General features: G+C 42.0%; 2 protein-coding genes across 2 annotated transcripts in view; one reads left to right on the top strand and one right to left on the bottom strand.

Annotated features, from left to right (window-relative positions):
• Positions 1-253: 253 nt before the first annotated feature.
• Positions 254-23,379, top strand: PDHA1 (pyruvate dehydrogenase E1 subunit alpha 1). Its single transcript, XM_061407998.1, has 11 exons — positions 254-438; positions 13,273-13,332; positions 13,915-14,088; positions 14,872-14,998; positions 15,686-15,777; positions 16,481-16,573; positions 17,370-17,525; positions 17,738-17,809; positions 18,616-18,683; positions 19,831-19,939; positions 20,329-23,379. Exons 1-11 carry the CDS (start codon positions 382-384, stop codon positions 20,491-20,493), a joined length of 1,173 nt encoding a protein of 390 aa, XP_061263982.1. The 5' UTR covers positions 254-381; the 3' UTR covers positions 20,494-23,379.
• The window catches only part of MAP3K15 (mitogen-activated protein kinase kinase kinase 15), a 144,849-nt gene continuing 143,755 nt past the window's right edge, over positions 22,358-23,451 (bottom strand). The window contains exons 27-29 of the mRNA XM_061407999.1: positions 23,197-23,297; positions 23,042-23,118; positions 22,358-22,445 (exon numbers count right to left, since the gene is read on the bottom strand). Coding sequence (XP_061263983.1) covers positions 22,358-22,445; positions 23,042-23,118; positions 23,197-23,297 — 266 coding nt within the window. The remainder of the gene's footprint in view (positions 22,446-23,041; positions 23,119-23,196; positions 23,298-23,451) is intronic.

Genomic DNA, 23,451 nt, shown 5'->3' with positions numbered 1-23,451 from the left:
GTGGCTTAAGCTGGGTAGGAAAACTAGTTCCAAACCCCGCCCCTCGTCCGCCTCAAAGTGTGGCCCCACTTTCCCACGCAGGCGCCCTGGGGTCTACGGCGCCTCATCCATCGGCGGCGTAGTGACGCGAGTATTGCTCAGCCGTGTCCTCTGGCTCTGACACCCAGTGGCCGGCCGTCGTTCCCTCGGGTGGGCGGGGCACACCCTGGGAACCGTCCTGGTTGGCTTGCGGCCGGGCGCGGCGCATGACGTGTCTCTGTCGCGTCGCGCACCCATTAAGTGTAAACGTCAGCTCAGGGCACCTGAAGGAGACTTGGACGCACCTGGGCCGCACTCCTGGGCTCGTTGAAGGTTCGCAGCTGCAGCCACTGCCTGCGCTCCATGAGGAAGATGCTCGCCGCCGTCTCTCGCGTGTTGTCGGGCGTCGCCCAGAAGCCGGTGAGGCGGAGTGGATGACCCGGGGTGGGCGCGAGACTGGAGGACTGCAGAGGGCAGGGCGCGTGGGCTCAGTGGGCTGGCGGGCCGGGCCTCGTGCAGCCGCGGGCCTTTGTTCAGTTTCCACGTCTTGCGCTGTACCCCTGGTCGCGAGAGTAGCTATGGTTCGGCCTCTGGCGCCGACCAGGGGGAGGGGGCGGTTTACAAGGTCCGCGTGGCGGCCAGCCGCGGCGGCCGATGTCGGACTAATCGAATCGCTCCGGAAGGGCGCGATCGTTTACTACAGTCAGAAAAGGAGGCACTTGGGTTTCCTTGAGTGTACAGTTGACTACCTCTTACCGGCCCATTCCTTTTAAATCTTCGTAACTTTGTTCCTCTTGACCGGGAGTCCGGAGACTGAGTGGCCCCGCTCAGTCACAAGTTTCACCATTTGCTTATCCTGTGACCTTGGGCGAGAGTTTTTTGGTTTTGTCCTTTCTGAAACAGGTCGGTGCTCAGTTTGCTTATCTCTGAAACGGAGTTGAGAGTACTTACCCCGTGGGGTGGCTGTGAGGCTTAAAAGATTGACAAGTATGCAGACCTTTCCCTATAGCGCTTGTTACATAGTAGTTGCTGTCTGTTACATATTGTTACTGAGTGCCCAGTTTGGTATACATTCATTAATCACCAGTGCTGGTCCCTGGAGGATTCACGCAGGGTTAGTGTCCCCAGAAACACGCCTCCTACCGTTTCGTCTTCCTCAACCTTGAGCTTTTCTTGGCAGTCAGTTCAGGAGCCCTCAAGCCGAACCTACAGGGAGACGCTCTGTCCCTTGCACACCTGTTCTTAGGGTAAAAGTAGCTGAAGGAAACAGCCTTGGTGCTTGGGAGGGTGGGGTTAGAGGTTATTTGTGGCTCCAGGGTTTAGATATGCCTAGACTAAGCTTTGGAGCATTTTGACCTCTAGGCACTGGGGGTAGTGTTACTTGGTATAACTTCAGACAAGACTTGGAATTCCTGCTCTAGTAACTTCACGCAAGACTTTGTGGCAACTCTGCTTGGTATGGGCAGGGAGTTTGAAAAGGTAGAAAGTGTACCCCTCTAGGAATGCTGTTGACTGGCAAATACAAAGCTTGTAATGGATTAATCCTTATTAGCATGTAAGGGGAGAAGGCAATGGCACCCCACTCCAGTACTCTTGCCTGGAAAATCCCATGGACGGAGGAGCCTGGTGGGCTGCAGTCCATGGGGTAGCTACCAGTCGGACACGACTGAGCGACTTCACTTTCATTTTCACTTTCATGCATTGGAGAAGGAAAGGGCAACCTACTCCAGTGTTCTTGCCTGGAGAATCCCAGGGACAGAGGAGCCTGGTGGGCTGCCATCTATGGGGTCGCACAGAGTCGGACATGACTGAAGTGACTTAGCAGCAGCAGCAGCATGTAAGGTGAAGGACAGCCACGTTCTGCTGTTCTTTATTTCTCCCTATACACATGACATACCCAACATTTATTGAGCTCTTCATGTGTGCTGGGCCCTTGGCTAGTTAATGTCCATAGCATCAATTTTTAGTTGAATGTAGGTAACAGAAACATGTTTTCAACATGATAGAGGTATGTAATGTAATGCATGTATATTTGCATATAACATAATGCAGACCTAGTCCTGTATTACATTAAATTTAAAGGATTACATTTAAAAAAGTAAAACTTTGATTGAATCGGTGATGTTCTACAGGAAAAGAAAATTCGTGAGTTTTCAAATTACTGTCACCTCTGTGTCCCTAAGAGCAGAGAGAAGTCATTGTTGAAAATCAGAGCCTCATTCCCTCAACTGTCCGAAGTACTCCTGATTGTTTTTGTTTTCCAGCAATATGTTGGCATGAAAGGCAAATGGCGCTTCATCTTCACCTCAATAAAACTTTGGCCTTTTCAAAAATCATATAATACAGCTCAAATCAAACAAATCAGATTTGGCTTACAATGATGTGCTAGTAGGATAAAAATGGAGTATACCTTTATTTAGTCAGAAATTCTAATTGAGAGAAAAGGTTATTATGGCAGAAATGGATTACTGTGCAGAGCATTTCTCTTTTATTTAAGTAAAAATAATTAAAAAATTTTTTTGTTGAGGATGAGAGACAGTGAAGGAGTTATGCTTCTTTGAGCTGCCCTTCTCTTTGGCTATTTTGCATGGGTTTTTTTTTTTTTTTTGGCTGCCTGCCCTTGTGCCCTTAAGTGTACTAAGGCCTAGACACAAATATTTTAAGAATTTTATATTAACCCTGGATTGTGGGTGAGCTGAAATTTTGTTTAATAGCTCCCACTCCCTGCAACAAAGCAAGTCAGCTAACTAGCATTTCTATAAACAGTAGTAATCATGAAAGGTTCCCAGAGTGCTCAGTGCATTTTGGGCTCTTGGGTCCAGTGTGCTCATTCATCTATCAGGTTTCAGATGTGTTAGCACAGGCTACTTAGAGAGTTCAGTGTTTGGTTTAAAATCATCACAGACATTCTGTTCTATTCATTTTAATGCTACAAAGATCATTGTTAGGTGAAGGAAAAAACACTTAAAACTCTTAGGTCACGGACTAGACAAGTTTCTTGTTCCGTGAACCAGTGTGGCAGATTCCCAGTATTCTGGGTTTAACACTTAAGTCAGCACATCGGACGTGAGTCCTATCAAGACAGCTTGTTACTCAAGCATAAGTGACTCAAACACATTTAAGGAACTTATTGTTTAACAAAATCATTGTATGAAGTAGTAGTAATAAACAAAGTAGTAATTTAATTCATTGCCTCCTTTCAGCCAATCCACCAGAACTTCAAGAAACTGAATGCTTGCACCTGCTACAGAAAGTTGAGTCTTTAAAATGAAAGCAGAGCGTCCACTGTAACTGAAGTTACTTAAGGTGCTTAAGTACCTGTGATTTCATCTTTGAATGAGGTTGAGTTTTCAGAGTGCTTATTTCAGTGTTGTGCTAATTTCTGCTGTACAGCAAATTGACTAAGTTATACACATATATCGGAGAAGGCAATGGCACCCCACTCCAGTACTCTTGCCTGGAAAATCACATAGATGGAGGAGCCTGGTGGGCTGCAGTCCATGGGGTCGCTAAGAGTCAGACATGACTGAGCAATTTCACTTTCACTTTTCACTTTCCTGCATTGGAGAAGGAAATGGCAACCCACTCCAGTGTTCTTGCCTGGAGAATCCCAGGGACGGGGGAGCCTGGTGGGCTGCCATCTCTGGGGTCACACAGAGTCGGACACGACTGAAGCGACTTAGCAGCAGCAGCAGCAGCAGCATACACATGTATACATACTTTAAAAATATTCTTTTCTAGTATGGTTTATCCCAGGAGATTGAGTATTGTTCCCTGTGCTATAAAGTAGGACCTTGTTGTTCATCCAGTCTAAATGTCTTAGTTTGCATTTACTAATCTCAGACTTCCCAGCCCATCTCTCTCACTCCCACTGGCAATCACAGTCTGTTCTCTGTACCTGTGAGTTTATTTTGCTTTGTAGATAGGTTCATTTGTGCCATATTTTAGATTGCACATATAAATGAAAGCATATGGGGTTTGTCTTTTTTTTCTGATTTACTGCACTTACTTTGATAATCTCTTGTTGCATCCATGTTGCTGCAAATGGCATTATTTTGTTCTTTTTTATGGCTGACTAGTATTCCACTCTCTGTATGTACCACATCTGTATCCATTCATCTATTGATGAACTTTTAAATTGATTCCACTGCTTGGCTCTTGCTATGAATATAGGGGTGCACGCATCTTTTTGAATTATAATTTTTTCCAGGTATATGCCCAGCAGTAGTATTGCTAGATCATATGAAAGTGAAAGTTGCTCAGTTGTGTCTGACTCTTTGCAACTGCATGGACTGTGCAGTCCATGGAATTCTCCAGGCCAGAAAACTGGAGTGGGTTAGCTGTTCCCTTCTCCAGGAGATCTTCCCAACCCAGGGATCGAACCCAGATCTCCCACATTGCAGGTGAATTCTTTACTGCTGAGCCACTGGGAGGGTAGATCATATAGTTCTATTTTTACTTTTCAGAGAAACCTCCATGTTTTCCACAGTGGCTGCAGCAGTGTAGGGGCGTTCTCTTGTCTCTACACCCTCGGCAGCATTTGTAGGTTTTCTAGTGATGGCTGTTCTGACCGGTGTGACGTGGTACTTCATTGTACCTTGTTGTTTTGATTTGCATGTCTCTAAAAATGAGTGATGTTGAGCACCCTTTCATGTGCCTACTGGCTATCTGTATGTCTTCCTTAGAGAAATGTCTGTTAAGGTCTTTTGCCTGCTTTTCAATGGGGTTGTTTTGTTGTTGTTGTATGAGCTGCTTGTATCTGTTGGAAATGAAGCCCTTGTTGGTTGCATCATTTGCAAATACTTTCTCCCATCCCTTAGGTCTTTTTTATGGTCTCCTTTGCTGTGTAAAAGCTTGTAAGTTTGAATAGGTCCCATTTGTTTATTTTTGTTTTTGTTTCTATTGCCTTGGGAGAGAGACCTAAGAAAACATTGGTACGATTTATGGTTAGAATGTTTTACAATTTATGTCAGAATGTTTGGCTTATGCTGTCTTTCCAGAGTTTTATGTTGGCATGTCTTATGTTTAAGTCTCTTTTAAGTTTTAATTTATTTATTTAGTTTTGGCTGCGCTGGGTCTTCCTTGCTATGCCTGGGCTTTCTCTGTTGCTGTGAGTGGGGGCTAGTCTGGTTGCAGTTCGCACGCACCTCATCACAGTGGCTTCTCTTGTCGTGGAACACAGGCTAAGATGTGCGGGCTTCAGTGCTCGCTTTTCCAGCCTCTAGAGCACAGGCTCAGTAGTTGTGGTGCACGGGCTTAGTTGCCCCACAGCATGTGGAATCTTCCCGGACCTGGGTTGAATCTGTGTTCCCTGCCATGGCAGGTGGATTCTTAACCACTGGACCACCAAGGAAGCCCACGTTTAAGTCCTTTAAGACATTTTGACTTTATTTTTATGCATGGTGTGAGGGTGTGTTCTAATTGCATTGATTTGCATGCAGCTGTCCAACTTTTCCAGCACCACTTGCTGAAGAGACTGTTTTGGTCCTGTTTTATATTCTTGCCTCCTTTGTCAAAGATGAATCGACCATAGGTGTGTTGGTCTGTTTCTGGGTTCTCTGTTCTCTTCCATTGATCTGTATGTCTGTTTTTGTGCCAATACTATACTGTTTTGATTACTATAGCTGGGAGAGTTAAATGTCCTGCTCTGGTTCCCCCCTGCCTGCTTAGGATTGCTTCGGTAATACTGGGTCTTTAATGGTTCCCTATAAGTTTTTGGATTTGTTGTTCTAGTTCTGTGAAAAATGCCATAGGTAATTTGATAGACATCACATTACAGTAGATTACTTTTTGTCGTATGGCCAGTTTAGTAATAGTAATTCCTCCATTTCAGGGGCATGGGATAGTCTTTCATTTCTTTGAATTATCTTCAGTTCCCTTTATTAGTGTTTTATAGTGGTCAGTGTATCTTTCACCTCCTTGGTCAGGTTTGGTGTTCAATTACTCAGTTGTGTCCGACTCTTTGAGACCCCATGGACTGCAGCATGGCAGGCTTCCCTGTTCTTCACTACCTCCTAGAGTTTGCTCAGACTCATGTCCATTGAGTCAATGATGCCATCCAAGCATCTCATCCTCTCTCATGCCCTTCTCCTCATGCCCTCGATCTTTCCCAGCATCAGGGTCATTTCCAGTGAGTCGGCTCTTGGCATCAGGGGGCCAAAGTATGGGAGCTTCAGTACTTCCAGTGAATACTCAGGGTTGATTTCCTTTAGGATTGACTGGTTTGAGCTCCTTGCTATCCAAGGGACTCTCAGGAGTCTTCTCCAGCATCACAGTTTGAAAGCATCAGTTCTTCAGCACTCAGCCTTCTTTATGGTCCAACTCTCACATCCATACATGACTACTGGAAAACCATAGCTGTGACTAGACAGAACGTTGTTGGCAAAGTAACGTCTCTACTTTTTAATATGCCATCTAGGTTTGTCATTGCTTTTCTTCCAAGAAGCAGCGTCTTTTAATCTCGTGACTGCAGTTACTGTCCACAGTGATTTTGGAGCCCGAGAATATAAAGTCTGTCACCATTTGCATTGTTTCCCTATCTATTTGCCACGAGGTGATGGGACCGGATGCCATGATCTTAACTTTTTTGAATCTTGAGTTTTAAGCCAACTTTTTCACTCTCCTCTTTCACCTTCATCAAGAGGCTTAAAGTTCCTTTTCCCTTTCTGCCATTAAGGTGGTGTCATCTGCATATCCGAGGTTGTTGATATGTCTCCCTTGTGATTCATCCAGCTGGGCATTTTGCATGATGTACTTTGCATCTAAGGTAAATAAGTAGGGTAACAATAAACAGTCTTGACTCCCAGTTTTGAACCAGTTCGTTGTTCCATGTCCAGTTCTAACTGTTGCTTCTTGACCTCTTGACATACAGAGTTCTCAGGAGGCAGGTAAGGTGGTCTGGTATTCCCATCTCTTTTAAGAATTTTCCACAGTTTGTTTTGATCCACACAGTCGAAGGCTTTAGCGTAGTCAATGAAGCAGAAGTTGTTTTTCTGAAATTTCCTTGCTTTCTCTATGTTCCAACAAAGAAGATCTTTTTTGTACAGTTCTTCTGTGTATTCTTGCCACCTCTTCTTATCTTCTGCTTCTGTTAGGTCCATACCATTTCTGTCCTTTATTGTGCCCCTCTTTGCAGGAAATGTTCCCTTGGTATCTCTGATGTTCTTGAAGAGATCTCTAATCTTTCCCATCTGTTTTCCTCTATTTATATGCATTGTTCACTTAAGAAGGCTTTCTTATCTCTCCTTGCTATTCTTTGGAACTCTGCATTCAGATGGGTATAACTTTCCTTTTCTCTTTTGCCTTTCGCTTCTGTTCTTTTCTCAGCTATTTGTAAGCCCTCCTCAGACAACTATTTTGGCTTTTTGCATTTCTTTTTCTTGAGTATGGTTTTGATCACTGCCTTCTGTACAGTGTTACGAATCTCCATCCATAGTTCTTCAGGCACACTATCAAATCTAATCCCTTGAATCTCTTTGTCACTTCCACTGTATAATTATAAGGGATTTGATTTAGGTCATACCTGAATGGCCTAGTGGTTTTCCCTACTTTCTTCAATTTAAGTCAGAATTTTGCAATAAGGAGTTCATGATCTGAGCCACAGACAGCTCCTGTTCTTGTTTTTGCTGCCTGTATAGTGTCTCCATCTTTGGCTGCAAAGAATATAATCAATCTGATTTTGGTATTGACCATCTGGTGATGTCCATGTGTAGAGTCTTCTCTTGTGTTGTTGGAAAAGGGTGTTTGCTATGACCAGTGCATTCTCTTGGCAAAACTCTGTTAGCCTTTGCCCTGCTTCATTTTGTGTTCCAAAGCCAAACTTGTGCAAAGCCAAACTCCAGGTATCTCTTGACTTCCTACTTTTGCATTCCAGTCTCCTATGATAAAAAGGACATCTTTTTTTGGGGTGTTAGTTCTAGAAAGTCTTGTAGGTCTTCATAGGTTTATTCCTTGGAAGTTTAGTTTTTAAGAGATACTGTTATTATTTTTATATTCTCTTTCTGATATTTCATTTTTAGTGTAAAGAAATGGAACATATTTCTGCATGTTAGTCTTGTATCAGCCTACCTTGCTGAATTTATCATTTATTAGTTTTTGTGTGGAGTCTTTGGGGTTTTCTATATATAGTAGCATGTCATTTGCATATAATGACCGTTTTATCTCTTCCCTTTCAATTTGGATACCTTTATTTCTTGCTCTTGTTTGATTGCTGTGGCTAGAATTTCCAATACTACATTGAAGAGAAGTGGTGAGAGTGACCATCCTTGTCTCATTCCAGATTTTAGCAGGAAGGCTTTCAACTTTTCACCATTCAGTATTAATGTTGGCTATTAATAAATAGCTTTTACTATTTTGAAATATGTTCCCTGTATACCCACTTTGATAAGAGTTTTTATCCTGAATGGATGTTGAATTTTTAAAAAATTGTTTAATTGGTGGAAAATTGCTTTATAGTATGTTGGTTTCTGCTGTACAACAGTGTGAATCAGTCATATATATCTCCCTTCCCTCCCTCCCCTCCTCGTATCCCACCCCTTTAGGTCATCATAGAGAGCCAGGCTGGGCTCCCCATGTTACTTACAATTTCCCTCTATTTTACACATGATTGTGTATATACTTCAGTGCTCCTTTCTTAAATTTGTCCCACCTTCACCTTCCCCCACTGTGCCCATGAGTCAGTTCTCTACAGGCTTCATCAGTACCATTTTTCTAGATTTCATGTATATGGAGTAATATACGATACTTGTTTTTGCTTTCTGACTTACTACTTCACATTGGTGGAAAATTGCTTTATAGTATGTTGGTTTCTGCTGTACAACAGTGTGAATCAGTCATATATATCTCCCTTCCCTCCCTCCCCTCCTCGTATCCCACCCCTTTAGGTCATCATAGAGAGCCAGGCTGGGCTCCCCATGTTACTTACAATTTCCCTCTATTTTACACATGATTGTGTATATACTTCAGTGCTCCTTTCTTAAATTTGTCCCACCTTCACCTTCCCCCACTGTGCCCATGAGTCAGTTCTCTACAGGCTTCATCAGTACCATTTTTCTAGATTTCATGTATATGGAGTAATATACGATACTTGTTTTTGCTTTCTGACTTACTACTTCACTCTGTCTAAGAGGCTCTGGGGGAGTTGAATTTTGTTGGGTGCTTTTTCTGCATCTATTGAGATGATCATGTGGTGTCTGACTTTTATTAATGTGGTGTATTACGTTGGTTGCATATGTTGAGCCGTCCTTATGAGCCTGGAGTTCACCACTTGGTGATGGTGTATGCTTTTTTTTATGTTGTTGGATTTGGTTTGCTAATCAGTTGAGAATGTTTGTGTCTATATTCATCAGTGATACTGGCCTGTAATTTTTGATGATATCTTTGTATGGTTTTGGTATCAGGGTGATGGTGGCTTCCTAGAATGTGCTTGGAGGTGTTCCTTCCTCTTCAGTCTTTTGGAAGAGTTTGAGAAAATTCCCAAGTTTCTCAATTTGTGTGTGTGTGTGTGTGTGGCAGAAGTTTTATTACATTGAAAAAGGACAGAGAAAGTTTCTGACAGAGACACATAGACATCAGAAGGGGGGACAGAGAGTGCCCCTTCTTGATAGTCTTAGCAGGGCCTTATATACTTTCACCAGACCCACTCCCACATAAGATTGGTAGAAAGTTCCTATTACGAGGAGAAACATGTTCTTGAGCAAGATACATTGTTGTTATATAATCATTAGTACAATGATTAATTTTTATTGTTTTAACTTGGTTTAATTACTATTTTGCCTTACATCTGTAACTGTATAACAGGGTTTATTTCTAGCTGTCTGAAAGCTTTTAGGTTACAAATGATTGTTCATGCCCCTTCATGTCCCTTGAGCAAGATGTGTTGTTTTATTGTGTAATCATTAGCTCTGGGCTGAAGGAAAGTTAGTCTTCAAGATTGTTGTCATAACAACTCAGAGTTTAAGAAAAAAATGTCTTATGTGACTAAGTAAGTGAAGTGGCTCAGTTGTGTCCAACTCTGACCCCATGGACTGTAGCCCACCAGGCTCCTCCGTCCATGGGATTTTCCAGGCAAGAGTACTGGAGTGGGGTGCCATTGCCTTCTCCATAAGATCTTCCCCACCCAGGGATCAAACCTGGGTCTCCCATGTTGTAGGCAGACACTTTACCATCCGAGCCACCAGGGAAGTCTCTTATGTGACTAAGACAAAGCAATGTAGAAAAAATGGTTTGTTCTTTTCTCCTCCTTGAAAGCCCTGGATCCCTTCCTCCTTGAGGGCCCCAGACTCCTTATCAACCTACCTAAGAATTAGCTCTCTCATCCCCCGCCTTTTTCTTTTAGGAGAATTATGTTGCCAAGGGAAAGGGGTGGCATTCTCATTTCATAACTTCTTCGAGCTGGTAAGGGAGGCAGACAGACCCTAAATTGTTGAGGCAACATATTCTCCTAACGCTCATATTGAGGATTTCTGATCCAGGGGTCCCAAGTAATAGTTGGAGGAGGCTGTAGAAATTGTAGGGGCATGAACAATCTTTTGTAACCTAAAAGCTTTCAGACAGCTAGAAATAAACCCCGTTATACAGTTACGGATATAAGGCAAAATAGTCATTAAAACCAAGTTAAAACATAATAAAAATTAAAAGTCACATTATGTCCATAGTTAAGGTATAATGTGTTATACCAGTCCAAAGAATTGTTAGATGTCATCTGATCAAGAAGAGGCATCACATATGATTGCTGTTGGTGAAGGTATTCGCAGAGTTGAACAAAGTCCTTTCCTTGAAGCAGAGGAATCCACCATGTGAAGCCTTTCACTGATGAGGAGGTTGAAAAGCTGAAAGTTTGTCTTGAAGATCCCAGACAAGCCCTCAAGTTGATAGCTTATGGTGAACAGTGTGTCAGATTAGTGATGTCCAAAGAAGATTTAGCTTCAGGATTAGGGACCAGGCTTCATTATTCAGAGCTTTTGTGTGGCAGAAATTTTATCACAGTGAAAAAGGAGAGAGAAAGCTTCTGACATAGACATCAGAAGGGGACAGAGAGTGCCCCCCCAAGTTTCTCAATTTTTTTTTCACTTATTCTTAGGTATTTTAATGAACTGTCTTTACCCCCGACTTGTCTGAAGCATTTATTTCTAGCATTTTCACTTCTTCTAGCAATGTCATTGTCTTTGTTGACTTTATTGGATTGTGGTATACTGATGGGTGTAGAGATAAGTAGGTAATAGCTTTCTGCTTTCTGGCTTGTACACTTAGCAGATCAACTTTATCCCTTCTCACCAAGATCAAGTCCAGTGTGTGAACATATCAAAAGTGCTTTTGTGGGATCTGAAGGATGAGCTTCAATTCTGCATGAGAAGTGTTTGTTTACATATATGTGATGTGGCAGAATATGTGATGTGGCAGAATGTGGCTAAAACAGTACTGATTAAATGTTTGTGATCTAACCTGGACCTTAGCCATCACATAGAGTACTTTTGCTGTGAGCAGAGTGAAAGAATGAAAAGGAAACACTTCTCCCAGCTTGCCCCTGCCCTCAAGCATTGACAGCCCCTTGAACATCAAGAAGGGGCCACTGGGACTTCTCTTGCAGTGGTGTGGGTTTGAGGAGGCAGCTCACGGGGGTGAGGTAACAGACCTTTGAGCCAGATTTGCTAGGTTTGTACCCCAGCCCCAACATTTAAGTGCTCTATGGCTTTGGGCAACTCAGTTCAGTTCAGTTGCTCAGTTGTGTCTGACTCTTTGTGACCCCATGAACTGCAGCACTCCAGGCTTCCCTGTCCATCATCAATTCCTGGAGTTTACTCAAATTCATGTCCATTGAGTCGGTGATGCCATCCAACCATCTCATCCTCTGCCGTCCCCTTCTCCTCCCGCCTTCACTCTTTCCCAGCATCAGGGTCTTTTCTAGTGAGTCAGTTCTTCGTATCAGATGGCCAAAGGATTGGAGTTTCAGCTTCAGCATCAGTCCTTCCAATGAATATTTAGGACTGATTTCCTTTAGGATGGACTGGTCGGATCTCCTTGCATTCCAAGGGACTCAGCATGGGATTCATCAGTACAGAGAGAAAGCTTCAGTGAAAACTCATTGCAGGTCCCACCCCTCAACTCAGATGCCCTTCTAAACCTCAGACCCATGTAGCAATGGGAATTGAGGTTAAAACACAGATGCCACTAATGTGCATACTAAATGACATGAGTCAATGACAGCAGCTCCGAGACCTGTTTTGAGTCCAAGCAGTGGTCCAAGTCGCACATAGGTCACATTGCTTGATCTAGCAAGAGATCAACCTCAGAACAAGGCATTTTTGACAGAATTTCACCCACTGAAAAAACAGGTGGCTAATCTGTTTTTTCCCCAGTAATAAACGAGGATTATTTATTATTTAAAAAGGGGGGTGGAGTTACTGTTTAGAGAACATCTTCTTTCTGGTGCTTCAGGAGGAGCCTCTGTCTGTTCAAATCATAAAACATCCCTCAGATCTTTTGTTTTCTTAAGTCAGAAAATGCTGCATATCTTTACTTTTCTCTTATACCTTTCTTGCTAAAAGGGCTTCCGTGGTCGCTCAGTCAGTAAAGAATCTGCCTGGGTTTGATCCCTGGGTTGGGAAGATCCCCTGGAGAAGGGAACAGCTACCCACTGCAGTATTCTGGCCTGAAGAATTCCATGGACAGAGGAGCCTGGCAGGCTACAGTCCATGGGGTTGCAAAGAGTCCGATACGACTGAGCGATTTTCACTTTTCTCACTAAGGTGTTTATCTAATGCTTTGAGTAGTTTAAAATATTTTTCTTATAGTACTCTTATACAGAAGTGATTTTCCTGAGACAGGAATTGAAACATAGATTTATCTGAAGAACAATTCTGAAAGTAAAGCTTTAGCTTGCCCAATATATCTAGTTATGACTAAGAATAGCATAAATAAACACATCCCACAGATCATCTAGTCTCTTCAAGTTTGCCATTAGCCTTATATTTTCACTAATTTCTTTGACAACAAAGTGGCAAACTAGATGGGTTTGGGTTTTCTCCCTTTCTCTTTCTGCTGTTTGCCTTCAGATGTGGGTACAATCGTGTTTCATTGGCCAAAGCATTTTGGAAGAAAGGATCCCAACACAGTGACCAGAATGGAAGATAAAGCCCATGAATGTTTAGGGCTCTTGAGTTCTAGGACTCCATCCTGATAACCAATTAGTAAGAATAATAACTCAAAAAAAGCAGTAAAAAGTACTGATATACTTTTGTATTTTGATCTTTCAAGGCAAGCAGAGTGCTGGTGGCATCTCGTCATTTTGCAAATGATGCTACTTTTGAAATTAAGGTAAGAGGTGTTTTGCTTTCTGTTGAAATTTTTTCCACAGGTAGACACTGATGTGTAGTTTCACCTTTGTGATAGGGCATTTTGATAATCATGCTTTTTCACCATCTTATTACAAGTGTTCTAGAATCAAAGATGCAGAGGAGTTCAGCAAAAATTAGAATTTACTCCTTTTATGTAGCAGCTTATTGGTAGTTTGGAAAGGGAGCACAAGCTAAAAAAAATTAAAGACCTACTCTAAGATTTAAAATGTAATTGGGTAAAAAGTTTGAATAATAATATTCTTAGAATGATTCTTTGAAAGTTTGTCTTTGAACCTATAACTCAGTTGACCTAGAGGTTTTCAATGAAAGTCATCTTAGAAAGATTTCCTTCTTCCAAAACCCCATTTCATTGCACAGTGAGTTTTAAGAAGGAATCAGAAGCAATATGCAGCATTTCCGATATGCTTGTCTGCTGGTGTTCAAATTAAAAAACAGTAAAGTTTGTAAATATTTAAGTTAACTATTTTGAGTTACATCTTAGAATGGGTTAGCAGTGTTTACACTGTAGTGACTGAGGGATAATTGTCTGATTTCATTTCAGAAATGTGATCTTCACCGGCTGGAAGAGGGCCCTCCTGTTACTACAGTGCTTACCAGGGAGGATGGGCTCAAATACTACAGGATGATGCAGACCGTTCGCCGAATGGAGTTAAAAGCAGATCAGCTGTATAAACAGAAAATTATTCGTGGTTTCTGTCACTTGTGTGATGGTCAGGTGAGTGGTAGTTTTGTAAGAAAGCTATGTTACTTTGGAATTTAAGTATAGTGTGTGTTTTTTGGCTGTTACCCTACCTTATTTGTCTGAAGGATTTGAGGCTGGTATTTTAGAATAAAAATGAAAATGTGGAGACGTGCTAGGATGCTTATGTTACAGAATTTAGTCGTGTATCACACTGCTGATTTCCTATTCCACTATGGCATTATGATCACCTGCACTGGATATAACTTTGGAGAAAAGGGTTTTTGTTTTTTTTTGTTTTGTGGGTTTAGGACAAGGTTTACAAAACCAAATGCCTACCAGGGACCAATCAGGTAGAATAAATGAGTGAAGGCTGCCAGTTACATGAAGAATTGAGAATGGTGACAGGAATTGGTGGTGAACTGGAACAGATAGGTCCCACCTGCAGGATAAGTCATAACGATACCAGCCAGTTGGTGCCATGTGGAAATACGGGGCTAATGCTTCCTGTTATTTGTCTTTGAAAGAAGACAGAAGTCTCCATTTTCAAGTGAAATTCCCCCAATATTTTGATGTAGACATCTGATGCAGGATTTTCTCAAGTCACCGTACAGGCTTAAGAGAAACAGCATATCTGTGGATTGCCACAGTTTATGGCTGTGGCTTGGTCTTTACCCTTTACTCTTTTCTGGTGAAAAAGGAACTATTTGTCGTGCTTATGAATGTGTTCTAGGTCAAATGTTTCATAATAGTCAAGGAAGCCTGTTAACTAGAAACGTGTACTGTATTGCCTCACTGACGCATCTTCCGTGAATGCAGGAAGCTTGTTGTGTAGGCCTGGAGGCCGGCATCAACCCCACAGACCATCTGATCACAGCGTACCGGGCTCATGGCTTTACCTTTACTCGTGGACTCTCTGTCCGGGAGATCCTTGCAGAGCTTACAGGTTTGCTATTAATTTACAAAAAACAGGGAATTGAGTGAATTAAGTTTTCAAATCTCCAATAAAGATGCTGTTTATAAGTTAACATTAAAACTTTTTAATTAAAACCTTTTTGATGTTTTTTTAAAAAAATGCTGAGAAACCAGGGGGGAAAAAACCTCTCCCTTTGGGTGCTCTGGTAGTGCTTTTGAGTAAACTGACCATTTTTGAGGTTATCTGGCCTCTTGGGTAAAAAGGTCAGCTCCATAAAATCAGAATAGTGTATATCACTCAAGCATGCCAACAGAAATCTAGCAGCCAGAGAAGTAAATTGAGTGTAAGTATTTCATTGTGTAGAAATGAAATTGTAGGCATCTTCTTAATAGTCCCTTTGTCCTCCTTGACTTGTACACCAATGTAGGAGAAATTGGAAAATGTTTTTAATGGGCCAAAAAAAGTCTAGAGTACCACGCTAACATCTGAAGAAAACTTGGTGATTTGAGAGCTGGAAAGGTTTATGGGACTGGTCTAACCTTTATTATAAAAGGGCCAGGAGACCAGGAGGACTATATATGTACTTTGAGGGACATGTGGTTATATAGTTGAGTTGGTCTCTTGATATCTAATGGTCAAGCCAGCGCAAATACTCACAGTGTGGTTTTGTTTTATATGTTTGTTTGATATGTCACATTTGTGTGCTGCCATGTATAGGACGAAGAGGTGGTTGTGCTAAAGGAAAAGGAGGATCAATGCATATGTATGCCAAGAATTTCTACGGAGGCAATGGCATCGTGGGAGCTCAGGTAGCTGAGGACTGGGATTGTGTCATTTCCTGGGTTGGGCCCTGGCCCACATCTTTGCAATATTTTGTACCCCAGAGGATATGTCTCTGACGTACTTGGGGGGCATGATGTGTTTTAAATGACCTGTTGCTTTCATACTCTATTATTTGACCATTTAATAGAGTTAGACAATAATTTAAAGATTTTCCTTTTTAGGCATTTGCTATGTTTTACAAGTAAGCAAGAGCCTCTAGCAATAGAGCTATACCTTTGTCTTTTAATTGATATTTAAGTACCTTAATTGCTTGGTCACATCCTCTTGGCCACAGCCCTCTCCCTGCTGTAGATAGTGCTGGCACTGGTACCAGATCAGGAGAGGCAAGAGGTCAGGATCTTAAGGACCTAGTTTGAATCTAAAGCCAGCTTCTGTGGTTGTGCCATCCTCCTCGTTCTCATCAGTTAGTAAATAATGAAACTTTGAATGCAGAAATGTTATTGCTTAAGGGTTGAAATAGAATACAATAATACAATAGCAGTTACTTGTGTTACTTTGCCAGTTTACAATTTTAGGGGTGGGGTAAGCCGAGATAGGGTTGGGTAGGGAAGAGTTTGTAGGGACCATGTCATTTCTATCTCATTTTCTGGTCAGGAGCTAACGTTCATAGCATAAATTTCTTCCCTTGTGGATTTCTGTGGTTCCTTTCTTGCTTGTCCTTAATATTAGGTGCCCCTGGGAGCTGGGATTGCTCTGGCCTGTAAGTATAATGGAAAAGACGAGGTCTGTTTGACTTTGTACGGCGATGGCGCTGCTAATCAGGTGAGTAAGTGCCTCTTAACTTTGCAGTAGTGTCCAAAGTGTTGAATATTCATAGTTCAGTTTGTGGCGAAGCATTGTATTGATTACTAGTTGAAATGGCCATTTATATGGCAGGCTAAAATTTGGTTTTGTGGCCACATTAGAGATTTGCATCTTGGCATTGTTTCACAAGTGATTTGTATGAGTGTGCACCTAAGCGGATGCTCACCTTTGTTCTATGTCAGTGCTCCACAGACTCTGTAGTGAAGGAACGGTTTACATTGTAATCCCTTGCAAACCAACTCCTAAACCAGTACTGTGATATGCACTCATTCTCTTGAATGCCAAGGCATTTTCAGACTCCTCTCATGGTTTTTGAGCCCTGACTCTTCCTCCCTTTCTGTCACGGTCTGAGTGATCACCAGTCTGTGGCCGACACTCTGTGAGGCCTTGCTCTGGGTGCTGATTCTCAGACACTGGTTATCCAGAGGGTCTCATAGGATTTATAATCGAGCATAAAAACCCCAAACTAGGTAGCTGCAGTCCATTCTACATGTTGGGCTTTCCCCAGTGTGCTCTGTACTGCTGTCTCAGCCCCAGAAAGAAGCAAGCAGAAGTATTGGGTTTGTCACTTCCTCAGGTGCACCACCCCCCTCTCACACACACTTCTTTGCCTCAGAATCTGGGTTGTAGGCGAGGCATTTCATCTTTTATGAGAGCTTTCTCTTGCTGGGTAGAGCAGTGGCTTTTGGGGATGATGACGTTGAGAAAAAAACAGCACAATGAAACCACTTGAACTTTTTATTTGTACTTCCAGGGTCAGATATTCGAAGCTTACAATATGGCAGCTTTGTGGAAATTGCCTTGTATTTTCATCTGTGAGAATAACCGCTATGGGATGGGAACATCTGTGGAAAGAGCAGCAGCCAGCACTGATTACTACAAGAGAGGCGACTTTATTCCTGGGCTGAGGGTAAGGACGCCTGTGGTAGAGCTGGGGCAGCACTCTTGGCCGATGTCTCACATCAAAGGAAGGGTTCTGTTTTCTTAGTGGATGAACAGGTCATAGGAAAAGAAAACTATCTTAGGCACTTGGAGTTAAGCTCTGCCCTTTTTATCTTTGAACTTTTATGAAGTATAGTTGATTTACAACGTTGTGTTTAAATCTTTCCTACTTATTGACAGGTAGATGGAATGGATATCCTGTGTGTCCGGGAGGCCACAAAATTTGCAGCTGCCTATTGTAGATCTGGAAAGGTAAGATTTTTTTTGGCCTCTAAGCTAGAGATTTCTAATGGCATTTATCTGTCTTAAAGTTGAAATAAGTGTCCATTGTGGCAATTTAGAGGTAGCTGCTAATTGAGATGTATAAGATAGAAGCAGGATCCACTTGAGTCAGTCGGGTCCCTTTATAAATAACATGGTCTTGGTAGCTCACATCCTAGGAAACATTCCATGTTTCCCCCGTTTGGGGTAAATCTTTTCTTCCAGTGTTCCCTCAGCATTCTGCCTCTGTCTTTGTTGTGACAATCTATTTTACCTTCCAGTTCATTATGTGCCTCCACACCCACCCACCCCACCTTAATGATAAGCCCCTTGAGTGAAGAGATTAGAGACTCCCACAGTGCCCCGCACAGAACTGTGCTTATATAATAAGCATTCAGCATAAGTTTGTTTTCTATAAATTAATATGTTTAAATTATGTAGTCTTATTGTTTTAGTCCTAAGGATCTTGACCTTTCCAGTTACAGCAGTGGAAGGAGAAGGAAACAGTGAGATTGGCCTAAAAAGAGGCTTCCCTGCTATTTGAACTGGTGGAAGGATGTTCTTCTCCCTAAATCACTGTTCCACAACCCAGAAAACAGACCCCTAAGATAGTAAGTCCCTCTTAAAAATAGGGAGGATGAAAGATGCTGTAAATAGGTATTAGAAATGAGAAGAGATAACTGAATCAGTCAACTAAGAAGAAATTCTTGACAACTCAGATCTGATCAGAGTAGTTGACAGGGTGTATATTTGAGGCCATGCCCATCTCACCTAACCTCCATTGGGTTCTGTTTTAGGGGCCTATACTGATGGAGCTGCAGACTTACCGTTACCATGGACACAGCATGAGTGATCCTGGAGTGAGGTAGGGTAAAGGAAAAACTGAGTGTGGTGTTCAAAGTAGATGGGCTTAGAGTGGTACTACTTACATGAAAAAGCAAAAGCATTTCAAAATTTACTTTTGAATCCAGACACCAGTTGGCTTCATGCATTGATTTAGTAGTTTAGTCTGAGCCTGAAAACAGTGCTTTATAATAAGTTGGTTCCAATTTAGAAAGCATTCTGGAAACTTTTACACTATGTATTGTGTACATTTTAACATGAGTACCAATTAAAAAAACAATTGTAGGAAGGAATTGTGAGGAATTATTTAGGAATTACCTAAAGCAGGTCTGATGGTAACAGTAGTATACTTGGGAGCATTTATGTTTTGTAGGCATTACCTCACATGCTCCCAGGGCACATTCCTCCATTTGAAAATGTTCTTCTGGCTGGTATGGTGCAAGACCAAGTAGCAGAAGGGATATTCCATGTGTTGAAATAGATGAGTTAAAAAAAATAGTGATAAAAGTCCTAACTCCAGCATGAAATGCTGTAGTCCTGGAGTGTGGCATAATTAAAAAGCAGATTTAGTTAAAGTAAGCCGTAAGAAGTCTTTAAGAGTGTAGGCTAAAGGTCTAAGGGAAAATGTTATAAAGAACTGCTTTTATGGGAAAAAGCACTTTGTGTAATTCTGCTGTTTAAAAAACAATGATAGAGCCTTTGCTTTTAGTATTATTTCAGATAATGTAGGACAAGGATCAACTAGACATTCAAGAATTGGAAAACCTCCTCTCCAGGTTTTTGCCAGCATAAAGGAGAAAGGAAGGGCACAATTTTTTCCTGGTTAGCATTCTCCTGCCTCCAAGGTTACAGCTATCACCCCAGAAAACCATCTCCCCCTGTCTTCACCCACTTAAAGAGCCCCCATCACTACCTTCATGCCCTACATCTAGATTAAAGAAGCAGATAGCAACTGGGCTCCTGTTGTCAGAATGCCAGAGAAGCCCAGCGAATTGCCACTGTAGAGTTTAGACAGAGCAGCTCTTACAGAATGTTAGGATGCGTTCTTGTATTTTGAAGTATAATTCTGCCCTTCCTACGGAGATGTAAGTATTGATATGCTGCTGTGTTTCACAGACTGTGTGCTCTACTAGAACTGTTCTTACTTGTCACTCTGGTTCCCTCCCCAGTTACCGTACCCGAGAAGAGATTCAGGAAGTTAGAAGTAAGAGTGACCCTATCATGCTCCTCAAGGACAGGATGGTGAACAGCAATCTCGCCAGTGTTGAAGAACTAAAGGTACACTTACTCTAAGGATTTTCACAGTTGCCGCTCTCAAATTTTGAGCAGCTTTTCTCTACACAAAAATGCTGCCACTCTCAGGTGAACTAGGTAAGGGAAAGTACACACTGAATTCTCATAGGGCATTCATCCGTCATATTGGTGAAGCTCTTAAACTCAAACAGCGCAGTTCTTCTTTCCTGTAAATACACTTGAGGTTTTTAAATGTTCCCTCGCCAGGGTGTATGTTTCTGTCTCTACTTCAGAATAGTTCTTTCTAGATCGTTGTTACTTTTACCATAATAGCACCTTAAGTATACTTCTAGTACTAGTAGAAGAGTTGAACTACTTGGTACCTAAGAGGTGTATCTTCTAAAAAATCTCTTGAACTGTAATCTGATTTTTAGGAAATTGATGTGGAAGTGAGAAAAGAAATTGAGGATGCTGCTCAGTTTGCTACTGCTGATCCTGAACCACCTTTGGAAGAACTCGGCTATCACATTTACTGCAACGATCCACCTTTTGAAGTCCGGGGTGCAAACCAGTGGATCAAGTTTAAGTCCATCAGTTAAGGCGAGATACACACACCTTTAGTGGGTTATTTGGCAGCAACTGTAAGGAATGCTTTGTGTTCTCAACTTTGTCAAGGAGGAAAACCCATAGAGAGAAAGCGCTGTAGATTGAGATAGTGTTTGCATGTGGTTTGTACAGTGTTGCATTAAGAGAGGGGATTGCACAGATAAGGTTATTTTAGTTATATAGGTCTAAAATAGGTATAGTTTGCTTAACCCTCCAAATTATTTCTTTAAAATACTTCTATTTGATTTCATTGTATACTAGTTTTAACACTTCCCTTGCAGCTCAGCTGGTAAAGAATCTGCCTGCAATGTAGGAGATCCCGATTCGATTCCTGGGTCGGGAAGATCCCCTGGAGAAGGGATAGGCTACCCACTCCAGTATTCTTGGGCTTCCCTTGTGGCTCAGCTGTTAAAGAATCTGCCTGCAATGCAGGAGACCTGGGTTCAATCCCTGCATTGGGAAGATCCCCTGGAGAATTCCATGGACTGTATAGTCCATGGGGTCGCAAAGAGTTGGACACGAGTGAGCAACTTTGATTTTAACTTTACTAAAAGGAAAAACAATTCCTTGTATGCCTGTCCAACTCTGCCGCCACCTTGTGGGAGGATCAGTGTCCTGTCCCTTGCAGTGCCCAATAGCTTACCTCAGTTCAGTTCAGTCACTCAGTTGTGTCCGACTCTTCGCGACCCCATGAATTGCAGCACACCAGGCCTCCCTGTCCTCACCAACTCCTGGAGTTCACCGAAACCCATGTCCATCGAGTCGGTGATGCCATCCAGCCATCTCATCCTCTGTCGTCCCCTTCTCCTCCTGCCCCCAATCCCTCCCAGCATCTGAGTCTTTTCCAATGAGTCAACTCTTCGCATGAGGTGGCCAAAGTACTGGAGTTTCAGCTTTAGCATCATTCCTTCCAAAGAACACCCAGGACTGATCTCCTTTAGAATGGACTGGTTGGATCGCCTTGCAGTCTAAGGGACTCTCAAGACTCTTCTCCAACACCACAGTTCAAAAGCATCAATTCTTCGGTCCTCAGCTTTCTTCACAGTCCAAGTCCCACATCCACACATGACTACTGGAAAAACCATAGCCTTGACTAGATGGACCTTTGTTGGCAAAATAACGTCTCTGCTTTTGAATATGCTATCTAGGTTGGTCATAACTTTCCTTCCAAGGAGTAAGCGTCTTTTAATTAACAGCTTACCTAGTGTACCCTAATGTGCACACACGCCCCTGTTAGTGTGCACGTCGGTGCTGAAGCCTGTTCACACTGAACCATCATGTCTCATTAATAAAACAATTATTTATTATAACTTGGCAGGGGTGGAAGGACAATTCTACTTCATTTCAAAGGCCAAATAAGTTAGTTTTCTCCATTTATACATTCAATATAAATATGAAGCTATTTTCTTAACAGTTTTCTATTTACATTCATATCAAACATTATTAAATACAAGGCATAGTCTTATCGATTTTATCTTTTTCTAATTTTAAGTGCAATTCCAGTTAATGTATGGAATGTATAATTGAAATAGTGATTCCGAGCCTTTTTGTTAAACACCTATTGTTCAACCTTTCCAACAAATGTTTGAAGTTAAAGAATCCCATAATACTTTGGGATGTCAAGACCAAGTTTTACAATCACAGTTCTCAAAATACATACAGTTCTACTCACCTTTAAAACATGTTGAGAAATATTAACATTTTTTCCATAATTCTTTAAGAACTTGAAGTTCTAAATTTGTTCAGTGAACAGTGGTGTTTTCCTTGTGGAATCGCAGCAGGATTGGTGTGTATGTAACAGAAGCTTTAACAAAGATGTCAGCTCTGGGCTCCCTCTATTTCCTGCGTGGCTGATTATTAAGCCTCATCTTGGGTTGCTGGCGCCCCCTGAGCCCGTCTTCTGTACTGGGAGACTGCAGTCCAGAGCCTGCAGAGAAGACCACCGCTACGAAACAAACAGAAGTCTTCTTTAGAGTGAGTCGTAAGGAAAGATGACTTCAAAGCAATACCACACAATACTTCTTTAGGAGCCCTTATGGCAAAAGCTATAGTATGTACTTCTAGACTTGTTTTGCTGGCTAGTCTTAAAAATGCAGTCCCTAACTTAAAAACTAAAATAGGGATATGTTCCCTTCACATATGGAAGTGAAATTTCTACCCCAGCACGAGTGGGATGTGGCCTTAGAGGTATGTACAGGAGTGCCAGGGCACCTGTGCAAAGTAGGCTATTAAAGATGACCAGTGGAGGAGAATCAAAGGGTTTGAGTGCTGTCAGCTCCTGTCTTTGCTCATTCCACTCCCAGCCTGGCAGTCTGTTGACTTTGCTTACTGGGCCTTTAGCTTCTGCTCCCTCTCAGCTTTTCCCCAGCTTCACCCTTGGAAACTCCAGAGTTTGGAGTGTGGTTGGGTAGTTTTTGTTGCCTGACTAGGGGAAAGGGTGAAAGCTACCAGCACTTTCTTTTCTACTGCTTTTATGTAAAAGCCTAACTACACCCAAAAAGCCATTTTCTGTTACACAAAATGTTTTGAGGCTATTCTTACCGTAGTCTAAGGTACCTTAGGTCTTCCTTAGTGATATCATTAAGAATATCAGACAGTGTGTAACCCTCTTCAAGAATCTGAAACAAAGATGACATACATCAAGAGCTAAGCAGCTTTGTAATAACAGCCTAGGAATGGTTTGGTTCTCAGCTTACCTTTTCAATTGTTCTCGTATCCGCTCCTTGCAGTTGCAACCAATCGACAAGCTCTTTATCTGTTCGCTGCTCCTGAGACCCAGGAGGGGATACTGAGTTCTCTGTAATGATTAGAAATGTGTTATGTTGTATACTGATGTGTAACAGTAAAAGATGGATGAAATAAACTATTCCAGAATGTAATTGTGCTGTGAAAAGGAAATGGATTAAGCTTGGCTCAGCTACACACTACATAAGAGTCCACAGTCCTTGGCA

The sequence above is a fragment of the Bos javanicus genome, chromosome X (assembly GCF_032452875.1).
Source record: "Bos javanicus breed banteng chromosome X, ARS-OSU_banteng_1.0, whole genome shotgun sequence".
Taxonomy (NCBI): domain Eukaryota; kingdom Metazoa; phylum Chordata; class Mammalia; order Artiodactyla; family Bovidae; genus Bos; species Bos javanicus.
Note: the sequence above shows the minus strand (reverse complement) of the source record. Positions and strands in the feature narration are given on the sequence as shown.